At 37.3% G+C, this 16,211-nt stretch overlaps 1 protein-coding gene across 6 annotated transcripts in view; it reads right to left on the bottom strand.

The window, feature by feature from the left end:
- Klf12 (KLF transcription factor 12) overlaps positions 1-16,211 on the bottom strand; it is a 438,598-nt gene that overhangs the window by 245,730 nt on the left and 176,657 nt on the right. For all 6 annotated transcript variants that reach the window (XM_071611451.1, XM_027938085.2, XM_071611450.1 and 3 more), the window contains one exon: positions 4,849-4,938. In XM_071611451.1, coding sequence (XP_071467552.1) covers positions 4,849-4,938 — 90 coding nt within the window. The remainder of the gene's footprint in view (positions 1-4,848; positions 4,939-16,211) is intronic.

Raw genomic sequence — 16,211 nt, 5'->3', positions numbered from 1 at the left:
AACATATACAAAATGAGGTAGAATAAATAACACCTCTTCCTTACCTGTCAGCGAGCTTCAGTAATGACGGGATCATGACCAGTCTTGTTTCATCTCTATCCTTATCTTTTCTCCCCTCCCAGTTAATTCTGTAGCAAATCCAAAACATATTTACAATTCCAACTATAAATATTTCAGTAATCTTTTTTTGTACTGGGGATTGAATCCAAGCTTAGCTTATCTACTAAGCTACATCTCCAGCCCTTTTCATTTTTTATTTTGAGACAAGATCTCACTAAGCTGCAAAGGGCCTCACTAAGTTGCTGAAGCTGGCTTTGAACTTGCAATCCTCCTGCCTCAGCCTCCCGAGTTGTTGGGATTCCATGGATTCGCATCACTGTGTCCAACTCATTAGGTATCTTAAAAGTATATGCGCCAAGAACTATTTTTTTTAAGGTGTGGACAAATACCATTATCAAACCAAAGAATAATAACACTTATGATTATTTTCTCATTTTATTGTTCTTTTGTGCCAGGTGATAAAATCCAATTAGGATTTGAAGCAATTCTACAGAAGTACTTAAATAAAAATTAAAGTGAAAAAAATAAGGGTTTTATTTTAAGATTAACCTTAAATCTGCATGGGGTAACATAGATGCCAAAATCTATATTAAATATTTCATGAAACTCACAGCTAGAGAAATGGACATGACATGACCTTTTACTCCCATTTTTCTTCAAAAGGAAAATATTTATTCACCACTGGCAACATGTAGGCAGTCTCTTATCTCTTATAACCCTGAGTGTTCACCTCCCAGTTGAAGTGACCGTGTTGATGAAGACAACCTATTCCTCTAGACTAGTACCAGGCTGAACAAGCAGGTGAATTCAAGTCTGTCTCCCTTTTAAAGTCTTACATATTTACTTTCACTCACAAGTAGCTTTGTTGTAATGAGATTGTCAAACTCCTAGTTAGAAATGCTTTCTCTCCCTCCTTGCTCTTCCCCAGGATCAGATTGTCAGGCGAAACCTGCAAAGGCCGACTGCTATACCCCCACTGCACAGATGAGGCCAGAGAGGCCTGGAGATATAAAGAAACTTCCCCATGTCATTCAAGCTGGTAAACTGCAGTGCCAAGAATAAGATTGTGTTTTATGTCTTTGAGGCAGTGCCCTTTCTCTGTGTACTGCCTTATCTGAGTGTAGAAGTTCCAAAACTCTTCTTCCTGCTATAGTCCTTTGCTTAATAACATGTTAGAACATCCAAAGGCTGACAGCATTTGGGAAGTTCCTGTAACAGCAGGGCACAAGAACATAAGGTCAAAGATAAAGTCACTCAAACACTCCTTGCTGTGCCCCTGAAGCATATCACAAGAGCGCATGCCCTTCCTACAGACTGCTTAGCAGCATGCACCATATTACCAACAAGCCCGAAGAAAACTGAAGTCACGTTTCAGGATAGTCGACTTAGATATCACACAACTGAACTGTGAATTGGAGAAATCCAAACAGAAGGTGCCCAGAGCTGGAGCTGTTGTGTTGCCATGCCCATCTGGTTCACACAGCAGCAAGACTGAGACCTGCACCACCAGTGAGAATGTGTGTTTCCAATAGTTACAATTTTGATTATCGTGTTCACAATAACCCTTTGAAGCAGACAGAGTAGGTTTACAACTAGCTATTGATGGGTTGTATATTTTTTACAATGCTAGTTATAGTGTGTAGACAAGTTGAATAAATCATGTTTTTGCTGACCAATGACCATGTATCAGGAACTACCAGAGATACAGGGAAGAAATATTAAGACACAGCTCTTGCCCTCTAAAAGCTTACAGTCTGATTGAAGAGACATGACCAAGTTCACATGCTATAATGTTCATTCAGAGAGCAGGGCAAAGCAGCCAGAACTTCTCGGAGACCTGGCCTGGCATGGTCCACGGTCTTCCTTTAAGCTCTGAAATGTGCTCATCAGGTCATGAATTTCTGGGAGGGGCAGGACACCTGCAGAAACCAGCTCAAAGGGGGAGACTTGAGGGACTACTTAGAACAAGCATGTTCATGGAGACAGGGTTGGGTACAGTGGTGAATCTTTAAAAATGCTAAAAAAAAAAAAAAAAAAAAAAAAGTATCTGTTTTCTTCCCCCAAAGACTTAAGGTTAATGCCTGTGTCAAGGATAAAATCTCAAAACTAGGTTTTTCAGTGTGGTAGTAGACTGAACCACCGTACCAACTCTGGGCTCTCAGTCACTACTGTGATACAGTGAGTTTACCTAATTTTTTGTTTGCTGTAAACAACATGTCATACTTTTTTTCAAAATCCCATAATCACACAAGGATTATTTAAATTTCAATAGCCCGTTTATGTGACATTTGTTTTCAAAGAATCAATCTTCAGCCAGTCTTTAATTGTAAATAAGGAAAGAATTATGAAATCATCAAAATTCTAGCACTCTTCCTAAAAGCAGGCATGAGATTCTGAAATTATATGATATATACCATCTGCCCCATCATCACCAATGAAAAATCCAGTGAAGTGGCCAAAACTGAAAATCATTCAAGTTCAGATTTTATACCTTAAATTATTGTATTCTATAAAAAGTTAAAGTCCAATATATTTTAATAAACACTGCAAATTGTTTCTCTTGAAGCCTTACTATGAGAGAATGAAATCATCTCTCTCCTATTTAAGAAGTTCATACAAAACTAAGAAAAAAATATTAAAGTTTTTATTTCCCTCCAACATGCACAATTTAAATTAGGGTTAAAATATCAACATCTACCCCACTCACAAAAGAGAAAATTGATTTTATTGAAGTGGCATTAAGTAATACCCCACAGTTTTTCCTTTCCCTGTTTAAGTACAAAATAATGCTCTTTATAAACAATGTAATGTGGGGTTCTTATTTACACTGTAAAAACTCTACAAGCATTGGCTTTTTTTTTTTTTGAACACTTAAATCTTTCACAAAAAGATTACCTTGAAATCGAAAAATGATGACAGTAAAGGGTGAAGAATTCTCTGGATACTGTTAAAGATTACCAGGCTGTTGGCAACAACACTCTACCTTGGCTTTGACCATTGGTCCAGGTCATAGTTTCTGACTGCAGGTGTTCTGTAGCTTTTGCCTTCCTCTAACATGTACAGTTTGAATGGAATTACTGCTATTCAAGTTAAAGAAAGTATCATGAAATGAAAGCAGCACTGCGAAACCCAGATTGCTTTTTCACTTTTTCCCCCTCAGCAATAAAAAAGGCCATCCTCTCTGAATGAGATGTAATGATGTCTGTGAACTGTGCACAAATTTACTTTATTAAACTCATGACAATGCATCTAGACTTTGAGAAATGAATTGAGACAACAGAATTTTTTAAAAAACTGAAATAAACCCTTCTTATGGTTAGATGAACTAATCAAGGTTAAAAAAATATCTAGATGTTTTGAAGGATCTATGGAGTTTAACCATACAGTTTGGCCAGAAAACCAGGTGAGCACATAACTTTTCATGGAAGGCTGTCTAGGGACAATGAACTTTTAGTAACTGCCACACAGTTTTCTCCTTTATGATGCGCTACTGCCTCAGCCTTGGGCTGGCTCCTTGAGAGTGTGTCATTACACTAAGCTTCAATGGCTAACATACTCCACCAAGTTCATTTCAGAGTTATATAAATCAACACTGAACAATTAAGTGAAATGCCATCCTCTACCATAACCAGATCTGTTTCAACAAACACATTCTTACTTTGAAAAGGAGACATTATGTTGAGATGTCATATACCTTGTCACCCACTGCTCAGCAATGTCAAAGTTACTGAGACCCTCTAACTGCCACTACCTGGATCTGAAACCTCAGCAGCCATCATGAAATCCTTTGGTACACTGGTATCCCACCCCTTGAGTGGAATCGCAGATGAACTTTCATACTGATTTTCTGTAACACATTTTTATTCATGTCTAAAATATTTTTTGAGTTTCCAAGAACAAAACATTGCTGATTCTAATGTAGTATTTTTGAAAAAAGATATATTAAAAAGGTAAAGATTATACATTTACTTATGTCTTTGTAGCAGTCATCTGCAGTGTCTCAGTGCTGGAGGTTTAATAAGACAGGTAGCCCACATGCATTCAGGCACACAGCAGAGTTTTTTCCCCCTTATATATACAGAGTGGACAGCAATTCTGCAATCAATTATACTACCTGTATGCTTTACGTTAGTGGAGCTATAAAGTTGACAAATATAAAATGTAATGTCCTATGTCCTTAAAATAAAACCTGTGTTTTAGTCCTTATATTTTCAGTGCCCATAAATTAATTCATCAATTTGATTAGGTAATGTGCCACATACATATAAACTTTCTTTGTTTTTAGGTACTTTTCAAATTCACTGACCTCAATTTCATCAACCATTCCCTAGTCTTCCTGGAGTTGAAATAAAAGGGGGGGGGAGGGTGTAAATACCAAGGTCAAAAGAGAAATTCATCCAGTAAACGATAACATTCCCACTCCCTGGGCTCTGACACTTCTTAACTTAGAACCTAGCTGTTTTTGTCATGAGGTTAAATTCTCATCTCATTTCTTCATGTTTCCCTTTGTGGTGGGTTTTTATTAGCTTTTCAAAACACCCACCAAATTTAAAGAGATGTAATCGTTCTTAGAAGGTCCCTGTGCTTCCCTGTTTTCAAGATGCTATTCCTTCCAAGGGAGGAACAGTCGAGGTTAAAACTGGGTGAGAACCAACCACCATCTCAGGTAATTTTTACTTGAGAAAAATGCAAGCAGTGGGAAAACGTAAAGGTGCTCTGGGTGCCCTGGATACAAAGGGCATGATCAAAAAGGGAAGGAGGCAGGCGTCACTGGAAACTTCTGCTTACCCCTTGTTCAGATTCCAAAAGCTCTGTTTTGACTCTGACTGCCGGCATCCCATCAAGCATTAACATTCTGTTCTCAAAGGTGTTGATATTCTGAGAATGAGAGAGAGAGATTTAGTTATACAGCATCAAAAGAGGACATCTGATAGCGTCTTGCTTCCTAGTAGTACCTTTGGTACCGCTAACCTAATTCTTTAACAATGAAGTATAATTAAATGAAGGTATCATCATAACCAATTATCCCCCACTCTGAACTTTCATTTGAAATAATGACCAAGAAGTTGAATTAATCAGTCTGATCCTCTGACCTCTGGGTTGGAGGTCAGCCTGTAATAAACTGCAGTGTGGAAACCTTACATTAATTTTTATGGAGCTGACAATTTATCATACTTTCTCAAGAATGGAAGGAAATATAAGCCAAGTTTTTCTCTTTCTTAGTCCTAGAGGTTGCCCTGTGTACAGGCATTCATAAAAGAGAAAATAAGATTTAAAATAATTTATATACTCTCAGAGCTTAAATAATTTAAAAGCAAGATAATATAATTCTGGACTCATTTAATTTTTACATCATGGCAATTCTGATCAAGTGAAAATTTCTACATCATCATTCCCCCAAACACTATTTTAAGGAAAGCCAATATAAGTTGTAAATTAAGACTAAATTCTTAAAGTCAAAACTAAGGAACAAAAAAATTTTTTTTTTCCTGTTCTAGTATATGTTTGCCTTGATTCACCACCTCCTGAAAGGAGAACCTTATTTATGTTGTGGTTCATAATAGAATTTCAAACATTTATATGAATAAATTTATTTTCTACTCATTTTTACTGCTGTAAGAATTTTCTGGAGTAATATCTGTAGGGCGCCAGAGAGCCCCACATCAGTGTACACCTAAGGTCCAAATCAGGCTTGTTTTAAACATGTGTAAAGTGCCTAATAATACCAGCTAAACTAAGACACTAATAAGACTAAATGTGTGTTTTTACAATAATTATCTTTGTCTCAATTACAGAATGTAAACACATAACACTGAAGTGGTCTTAAGTGTAAGATCAGTTCCTAAATATTTTGCCTACATGGGTGACAAAGGTTAGTATAATTTCTCCTCCAAAGAGTTACTTCTCTACGAAAAACAACTTCAACAAATCAGAAATTGAAAGTATTATTACCATATAATACCAACAGAGTGCAGTAGAGTGAAGCTCTATTTCTCATAATTCTTGACTCTTTGTTTAAGGAAAATAATATAAGAAATAAAATATATAGTGCCTTTTATCCTATATTTGCTGGGAAATCAACAAGGAAAAAAAATGTACTCAAGTTAACTAGTGAACATTTAAAAAGTCCACACTGCCTAGTCTATTAAGTAATAAAAATAAGAAAACAAAATTAGTGTCACCTTTTTTCAGGAAATGAACAATATTTTCAAAATTGGGAGGATTCATTTTCTTACAGTCTTGCTTTTGACTTGTCCATATTTTGTGGGGAGTGGATCTGCATTCTAATAGATAGCTTAGAGCAGAAGGAACGGTGGTATTGCTGGTAAGCTCAGTTAATTTGTTCCAAATTTAAAATCGTTTCATCTGGGCCTGGGCCTATGGTTGTTTGCACATCGGGCATGGATCTCAAATCCTAATGGGTCACTTGCTTCTGTGGCTGGAAGCAGCCAGCTTGGCATGCCACCAGCCGGTCTTAGGAAAGCCTTCCTACAGCCAGCCAGACCTCAACTCCCCAGCCTCATAAGCAGCTCTAGGAACCTGCCTTGCTGAAGCATTCTGCAGGCGGTGGGGCTGGTGGACAGTGAAGAATGAGCTGATCTTGCTTCCTACCCTGGAGGAGGTCTTGCCCAGATGAAAAGGGGACAAGATACCTTATAAGGAAGGCCTAAGCAAAGAAGGAGAAAAGACAAAGAGCGATCTGGAAAGGCAGGTTTAATGAACTGTTAGAATCTGATTAGAGGCTAATGTCCCTTTTAGTGCTTTTTAGTGCTTTGTACCAATTTACAACTGATATACTTTAACCATCTTCCCCACTGGCTGTGATAAACTCATTAGTTTAAAAAATGCAAGCTAACCAGAGTCTTTGAAGTTAAAAACTTATAAATCATAAAAACTTGGCTGGGTCCATGTTTCATTTAGCACATATAAATAACACTATTTTCATGATGGCTTTTTAAAACTTCCATTGTTGGTCCTGAATAATTCATTCTACAATATGTGTAGAAGTCACTATGTACATTTTAGTTTCATGTAAAAGTGAAAAATATACATTTTTCACTTTTACTAAATCAAGTTTTCACTGGAAATAATTCTACTATGATTTTACAGAATCATTCATAGCCACAACCGTAATAAACAACACAATTAGCAATGTTCACAGCTAGAGAACCAAGCCTCAACTGTGCTGAGAAATCAACTATCTTAAACAGTACAGATTCAATCTGTATATATGCCCCAAAATTGGGTTGTAAATATATGTGAAGCATATGCATGATTCTAACTCTGCTTAGCCTAAATGTATGCATTAAGCACCTCAGCATGCTCAAACCACCCAGGAAGGCACACAATTTTTAAACAGTGCATGGTAATTATAGCATTGAAGATACAGTCCTTGGAACAAAATAGTGATAGATTTATTATCTCACTAAGCTAAGGTCATATACATACAATCTCAGATGACTAAACTTCAAAAGTGTAATAGGTTCTAATAACTTGGAATTGCTGTCAAACATATCTTGCCATGATCTTAATCAAAATACATCTGCTGTGGAATCAATAGCTCAATTGATTCCCAAGAGGAAAATAAAATTACAGAGTCATCAATTTTAGTGTCACAGTACTTTGTATATTTATGTCGTAACAAACATTTTGATATTCTGTGACCCTCAGAATTATAATTCATGTATAGCGGTGCATTATATATATAGTATATATATAAACACACCACATATATGTATAAGTTGTTGCCTATGAGTGAGTTTTATCAACTGCACATTTTACTGTATGATTTTGTTAGTTGGCTGTTGACCAATTCCATGTGCAGTGAGTGAGAACAGTGCTCTGGATAGTCCTATTTGCCAAATAGGATTTGGCAACACAGTCGTCCAGCAGATAGTAACTCTCCTAGTCAAAAGCCATATAAGTGCAACAGTGATTGATGCCAACATCTCAAAACATTCAGAATGGCATGCGCAGCAAGGAGAAGGAACTGGTCTTCAATGACGGTAACTCAAACATGCAATGACGATGACTTCTCAGGTCAGCTTTACAATTTGCCCTCCTACCCCCATAATGCAGGTCTTTTCCCATCCCTCCTAAGTATGGGTTGGTATGCATAACTGGAATAAGGAGCTAGCAAGTCAATAATCAACAGTTTAACTTTTTTTTTTTTTTTTTTCCTGGTCCAGGGATTGAACTCAGGAGCACTTGACCATTGAGCCACATCCCCAGCCCTATTTTGTATCTTATTTTTAGAGGCAGGGTCTGAGTTGCTTAGCACCTCACTTTTGCTGAGACTGGCTTTGAACTCATGATCCTTCTGCCTCAGCCTCCTAAACCACTGGGATTATAGGCGTGCGCCACCACACCCGACCTCAACAGTTTGACTTTTAAACAGGTTTCATTTCCTATGCCAAAAATATGTTTTTCCCTCTCTGGGTACAGGACATAATAGGTCACAAACATAAAATTAACAGCTAATATTTGCATATATACCATAGACCAAACCATGTGCTAAGTGTTGTGCACAGAGATACTCATTTAATCCTCACAGTAACCCAAGAGGTTGATGCTTTTATTATCTGAAGTTGAAGTATCTGGGACACAAGGAGGTTACATTACCAGGCTAACACAATTAGTAAGTGAGAGGGCTGTGTTCCAAACCCAAGGAGTCTGACCCCAAGCTGTACTTTCAACAGTTATACTCCATCCACCTGCCTACTCTCCTCCCTATCAATATGCACTCTATACATAAAAATGGGGTAAAAATGTGACACCCTATTGAAGGTTCCTTCAGGATAGCTCTAGAATCTAGTATCAGCTTCTTCAGACTGAGCTTAGTAAAGGAACTGTGAAACTTCTGGTAATGGTGAGAAACCATATTTTAGGGAATGACAATATTAATTTAAATCAGCCTCTGGTTTCAAAGCTATTGTACCTTTTATCCCCATTAAATCACATTTTCAATATGTTTTCTTAACTTAATGAAAGTATAAGTTTCTGGCAGGGCATAGTGGCACAAGCCTGTAATCCCAGCAGCTCAGGAGGCAGAGCAAGAGGATCACAAATTCAAAGCCAGCCTCAGCAACTTAGTGTGGCCCTAAGCAACTTAGCAAGACCCTCTCTCAAAGTTAAAAATAAAAAGGGCTGGGAAAGTGGCACAGTAGTTAAGCACCCCTGGGTTTTAACCTTGAATATGTGTGTGTGTGTATGTGTATATATATATTTTTTTCCCTATACTAAAAAGTGTCCCATTTATTTTAGCAAATGAGCCCATCCTGAATTCAACATCCAGGAAATCTATGGTAATCTCGTCTATAATGTGGTGTTTTGAAAACATTCACATTCTTGGTTCCTAATTCAATATCTTCACAAAAGTTTCATGTATCTGGGTAATAAAGTAACTTCATCTCCTACCTTTATATTCAGGAAAGATGCATTTTCGCATTATATTTAATTTACAATTGCTAAGGTTAAACATTAAAGTATGTTTTTCTGTGCTTAGATATCCTCAATGGCAACTCCCTTGTACATGGCATATGAATTACTAAAGTACCTGAAATGGTACAAAACAAATATCAGCTCAGACTCTTCCACTTCAGCCAGCCTTTCATCTGTCATTCCTCTGCAGATTGGGAGCATGGCTATCACATTAGTGACTACATTTTATTAACAGAGCTAAAAGCCAAAACTATTTAGCATCCCCCTGTTGGGACCCTCAATTTAAATCCCTTTCATGGTTTCAATGATCCATATGTACATTACTCTGAAATATTTGTCTTCAGCCTCAAAAACAAAATCCTTCCATAAAAATGTCACATTGAAACATAGGGAGCAATCTCTCTCCTAAGGACTAGTTGAATTATGTGTGTAGTGTAGCAACGTATATTATCCTGAAAGCAAGAATCATTCTGTTTCCTTATATTAGTAAAGCGCTAAACTGCCACAAAATGTACAGTTTACACAAATATTTTAGAAGTGTTTCATTTAAGTGCCAGTTGCTAAACTAGCCATGAAAAAGAGAAGTTCTTACTCAAGTTGCAAATGGATGTTTTTAAAGGAACAAACAACCCAACCCAAACTGGAAACCCAAATTTACTAAATGCATTTTTGAAGAGCCTCAATAAAGTATGCACTGCATATCAAGGTTTCATATGGACCACACATACAATACCGTTCCCATAAGACTGTATCACTCAGTGAGGTTGTAGACATCTCAGTTTGCGCAAGTACGCACTATGATGTTCACACAATGACCAAATCACAGAGCTACGCATTTCTCAGAACTTATCTCCATCATGAGGAGACATGTGGCCGTGCAGTTTTAAAAACAACAGATGCATGCCTTCTATCCTTTGTTCACTTGCGCAGATGGTTAAAATAACATCTGAGCTCCCAAATAACACTTTCCAAACCATTGTTAATACAAATTGTAATAGAAAGGTATTTCTGTCATTCATACATTTGAGGGTTGCAAGCTGGCTAAATCTTTCCCTAAGTATGCACAGAGGATTTCTACTGGGCCAAAGTCATCTCATTCTGTCCACAACACATTCGTGAACTAGGAAGCACTAGAGGGGGTATCAAGGGCCAGCCAGGGACTGGAGAACAGCATTCATCAGAAACCAGAAAATACCACAGCAAGAAAAGTGCCAACCCACACCAACAGAACCCTGGAGAGGGAAGGCAAAGTTCCAGTTCCCCTGGGCAGGAATTGACACTCTACAGAGAGATCCAATACATGAGAACAAGAATTAGGTGTTGGGAGGGCCTAATGAGTGGTCTTGATGTCAGATGATGGGAACAGTTGAGTTCAGTCCTGGAGAGGACGTTAGAGGCAAGATCTTCTCCATGGCTAGCAGAAGCTCATTCTCTGAGCCTAGCCCCAGCAAAGTGCAGAGCCAGCTAACAGGAGCAGGAAAGATTTGGAAACTGAACCATGTACTCTGGCCCATGCTCCATGCCTTCTTCCTGGGCACATGGAATGCCACACAGACCGGTCACCATGAGCCCGGACAGAAAGGCTCTCTACTCGTGGCAACTGGGAAGCACTTGTAACACAACCACAATATAATCACAGGGCTTCCAAATTTTAAAATAAGAACAATTATAACAACAATACTATTTAATGAGCACTTATATACCAAGTATTGTTTCATGGGCTTTATATTCCCTACATCACTCATTTATTACTACTTCTATTCATTCAAAATATACTTAATGAGGGCCAGGCCCTACTCCAATTATTTAGAATACCCTAGTGAATAAAAGAAAGTTTTGTGGAGTATCATTCTAGTGATTTAACCCCCCGGTAACTTTTTTTTTTACCATGTCCATTTTAGAAAAGATAATTATTAAAGTGCAGAGAGATTACATAAAGTGCCCAACATTATGAAACTGACAAGCAATCCCTCACTGAGGTGAGTCTATTTTTCACTGCTACTAGGGACAAAGGTCTTTGTCACTGCTACAAAGCTCTAGAAGCTTAGAACTGTGCTGGCTACTCTGGACAGACCCCAGACATCACCATGGTGGTTGCAGGGCTGAGGCAGAGCTCCAGACAAAGGCAAAGTGATCTCATGTGTACTCTGAAGGGACAGAAGAGCAGCTCATCCTATGTCTCACCCCACCAGATAGCAGCTGCCACTAACCACTTGCCCAAACCTATTTTCTACCATTCGGCTCAGGGTACATCTTGACCTCATGAAAAATGCTCCCAACCCCAGGACTGTGAAGACTCTAGGCCATCACAGGATTCATAGCAGGCAGATTCTATCACAGCGGTTAATACTAGAATCTAAGTAAAAGGAGGGCGTGGATTAGTCTTTTATAACAGGACTCCCCAGACTGAAAACTATGTGGAATACATAGATTGTGCTAAGTAAGTATTTGTTGGGCTAAGGAAAGAAACATGCAGATAAATATAAAATCAATTAATTATCTTGGGTTCAGGAGGTGGTAAGCTGGTTGTTGACAGAGGTAAGAGCATACACAAAAATCTTAGCGCTATGGAACTCTCCATATTGGTGAAGAATAAAGACGTTAGTAAGGCCAGAACATTTCCTTCATTGGGAGAGTAACTGATGAGACCAGAAAGGTCACTTGGGGTCAGGTTCTGAGAATTCTTATATATTAAGGCAATTCACTCATTCATTAAATTTTTTTATTATTGCCTTGCTGTTTGCTATTTGTTTCGGGTGCCAGTGAATAAGATAATATCTCCTGAGAGCTTGCAGTAAATGGGGAAGAAATGTGTTTGGGTGTAACACAATAGCTGATGGGAATCATGAAGGCCTATTAAACAAAAGCAGATATGTTTAAGCTTTGTTTTTATCTTCCATTAGGTGCAAGGTCTCTGGTCCTCAATCCACTTTGAGTTGAGTTTTGTGCATGGTGAGAGATAGGGGTTTATTTCATTTTGTTACATGTGTAACCCTTTGTTGAAGAGGCTATCTTTTCTCCAATGTACGTTTTTGGCGCCTTTGTCTAAGATAAGATAACTGTAGTTATGTGGGTTAGACTCTGTCCTCTATTCTTTACCATTGGTCTACAGGTCTATTTTGGTACCAATACCATGCTATTTTTGTTACTATTGCTCTGTAGTATATTTTAAGGTCTGGAATAGTAATGCTGCCAGCTTCATTCTTTTTGCTAAAGATTGCTTTGGCTACTCTGGGGTATTAAAACCAAAAATCAATAAATGGGATGGATTCAAACTAAAAAAACTTTTTCTCAGCAAAAGAAATAATCAGTGAGGTGAATAGAGAGCCTACAGAATGGGAGCAAATCTTTACCACAAGCACATCGGATAAAGCACTAATCTCTAGGACATAAGAAGCACTCAAAAACCTTAACACCAAAAAAACAAATAACCCAATCAATAAATGGGCCAAAGAACTGAACAGACACTTCTCAGAAGAGGATATACAATCAATCAACAATATATATATAAAAATGTTCATCTCTCACAATTAGAGAAATGCAAATCAAAACTACTCTAAGATATCATCTCACTCCAGTAAGAATGGCAGCTATTGTGAAGACAAACAACAATAAGTGTTGGCAAGGATGTGGGGGAAAAGGCACATTCATACATTGCTGGTGGGACTGCAAATTGGTACAGCCAATCTGGAAAGCAGTATGGAGATTACTTGGAAAACCTGAAATGGAACCACCATTTGACCCAGCTATCCCACTCCTCGGTTTATACTCCAAGGACTTAAAAACAACATACTACAGGGACACAGCCATATCAATGTTTATATCAGCACCATTCACAATAGCTAAATTGTGGAACCAACCCAGATGCCTTTCAGTAGATGAATGGATAGGGAAACTTTGGGAGATTATACACACACACACACACATAACACAATGGAACATTACTCAGCATTAAGAGAGCATAAAATCATGGCATTTGCAGGTAAATGGATAGAGTTGGAGAATATCATGCTAAATAAAGTAAGCCAATCTCCCAAAATAAAAGCTGAATGTGTTCTTTGATATGAGGATGCTCACTCATAGTGGTGTTAGGGATGAGGGGAACATAGGAGGAATGGAGGAACTTTAGATAAGGAAAAGGGGAGGGAGGGGAAGGGAGGGGGCAAGGGGGTAGGAATGATGGTGGAATGAGTTAAACATCATTACCCTAAGTACATGTATAAAGACAAAAACACTGTGAAAATACTTTGTGTAAAATCTGTGACTTGAAACATTGTGCTCTAATATGTGTAATATGAAATGAGTTGCATTCCGCCATCGTGTATAACAAATCGCCATCATGTATAACAAATTAGAATAAACAAATAATTTTTTTAAAAAAAAAAAGACATAAGATGAAACAGAGAAGAGATAGCAATGAGCTCAGGGTATCCCGTGACTGCCCAGGAGAAGAGAGGAGCATGAACAAAAGCAGTGGCAATAGAAATAAACAGGAACAGAAGGAAAACTATTTGAGAGAATTCACAGCAAGAATGAACAGCCTTTGACAACAGCCTCAGTGGAGGAAGCCTGGTGTAGACAGGGCATCCAGCATGGCACAAACTTCTCTAGATTTTACACTAAGAAGGAGGAAGGAAAAGAAGTGGGAAAAGAAAACCACGCTATTCATTTCTCCTTAATTTAAAGGACACACTATACCCTGGGATGTGTGGATATTTGGATATATAGTTTAATTGTAAGGTTTTGCTTACTCAGAATCTGTTAAACAAATGTTGTGTGGGGGGCGGGGTGGTTCTCTCTAGAAGTCTGAATCATGAAAAAGAGTATAATAAAAGCAGATTTATCAAAAAGGGGAAAATGATTTTTTAAAACTGTATAAATCGATTCTGATTAGCTACATACTTTTAGAAAAAGAATTTACTTTTCTTCCAATACTATTTTTTCCCTTCAAATGTATCAGTTCTAGAGACTATCATGGTTATCAAAACAAGCAACAACAACAAAAAATGAATTGGTATTGGACAAGTAGAAGCTTTAGTGATGTACATTAATATAGTTAATCATTTCCCTTTGTGAAAAGTAATTTATGTAAAATGAAAAGAAAAACCAGAATACTAAATGGACTATGTAATGAAATAATACCACTGGTCTTTTGTGCCTTGAGAAAATGTAGATTACTATCTAGTATTAAGTCATTTATTTTCTGGAGGAAACAAAAGAAATGATCATTGACCTATATTTCCACCTTTTCTTTTCTACCATAATGTCAAGTGGCTCTTTATCATAAACCACAATAGATTAACTTTCTAAACCATAGCTGTTGAGTGTTGTCTCCTGCACAGACTGAAGAAAGAGCACTTGTGAACTGAGAATAAGTAAAGGAATAAGTAATTTAGAAGAAAAAAATTTTCAAGTCGATTTTTTAAAAAAAATTATTACCATTCTAAGAGAAACAAAAAGAGAATGAGTACCTTACAGGTCTTTAAATGGCCAGAAAAAAATGTGTAAACTGCTAAATAAGTGAACTAGGTTTTAACTTTTCCTCCAAGAATTCATTCCCTTTTTCATCTCTAATTTAGCCCTTTAAAATTTTGGTGCCTACTATGTAACTTTATCTTTCTTTAAAACCCTGTGCAAACGACCTTCATTTTTATTTTGTCCAAGAAGCATTATCAAAGCACATGAAAGATAACAGAGTATCTATCTTGTTATTAAGAGCTATAACTACAATAGTAGTAAAAGATTACACCAACAAGTTGCAATAGCTTGCACTGCCTAGACAATCTCATCAGATGCACAGCAGAATAGCTAAGCCAGTCCCTTCTCTTTCCCACCCCTACCCAACATTCTGGATTCCAGGAATGAGAAAGAGATTGCTAGAAGGACGCCAAGAGCACACACTCCTCTCAAAACGCAATCTGTCCACCTCCAGGGTTGGCCACTTCACGTTTTGAGTTTTCCAGATTCTCCAAATATTTGTTATACTAATTAAATGACCTTAGTTTTAATAATTGTATTTTATGTATAATTCAGTGTCAGTACTCATTAAACATTTTTATTGGCAATGCTGTTACATATTTACTTTCATTTTATGCTTAGAGCATCCAAAGAATTCTAACTACCTCATCCTCTTATTCTTCTAAAAGCATTTTGTTTTCCATATCTGGACTTCTTTCAGTATACTCTCAATATTGTACAGAAATATGTTAGAATAGGACATTGCCTAGGATCATGAGCCTACGATCAGAATTTCTGGTTTAGACTCTGCTGTCTACTAGGTGTACAACCTTCTCATAGTTTTACTCAAATTCTAACATGTAACATGAGTCAGGGAATAAAAACACTCATTCAACAAAAAATTAGATATTATTTTAATTAATAAATTATATAACTGCACAGCATTTACTCAAACTTTCTAAATTCTTATCTGCCTCTTAATAAACCTGACCTGTAAAAATAGGAACAGTGAAAATTTGAACCTGCATAACGTATTTCACCCAGGAAGTCTCTATTACCTTCTTCTGTTATTTGATACTGAATACGGTTTAAATGAATGTAGTTCACAGAAAGTACTCTGTTAGCAAGATTGCTAGTAAATTTGCTCAGCTTAGGAAATCTGCTGCTGTAACTCAGATATATTCTTTTAGACCAGGGTTTGTCAACATCTGCAGAGGAACACTTGTCATGGGGGTTTGTCCTGAGCATTATAG

This window comes from Marmota flaviventris, chromosome 4 (assembly GCF_047511675.1).
Source record: "Marmota flaviventris isolate mMarFla1 chromosome 4, mMarFla1.hap1, whole genome shotgun sequence".
Lineage (NCBI taxonomy): Eukaryota > Metazoa > Chordata > Mammalia > Rodentia > Sciuridae > Marmota > Marmota flaviventris.
Note: the sequence above shows the minus strand (reverse complement) of the source record. Positions and strands in the feature narration are given on the sequence as shown.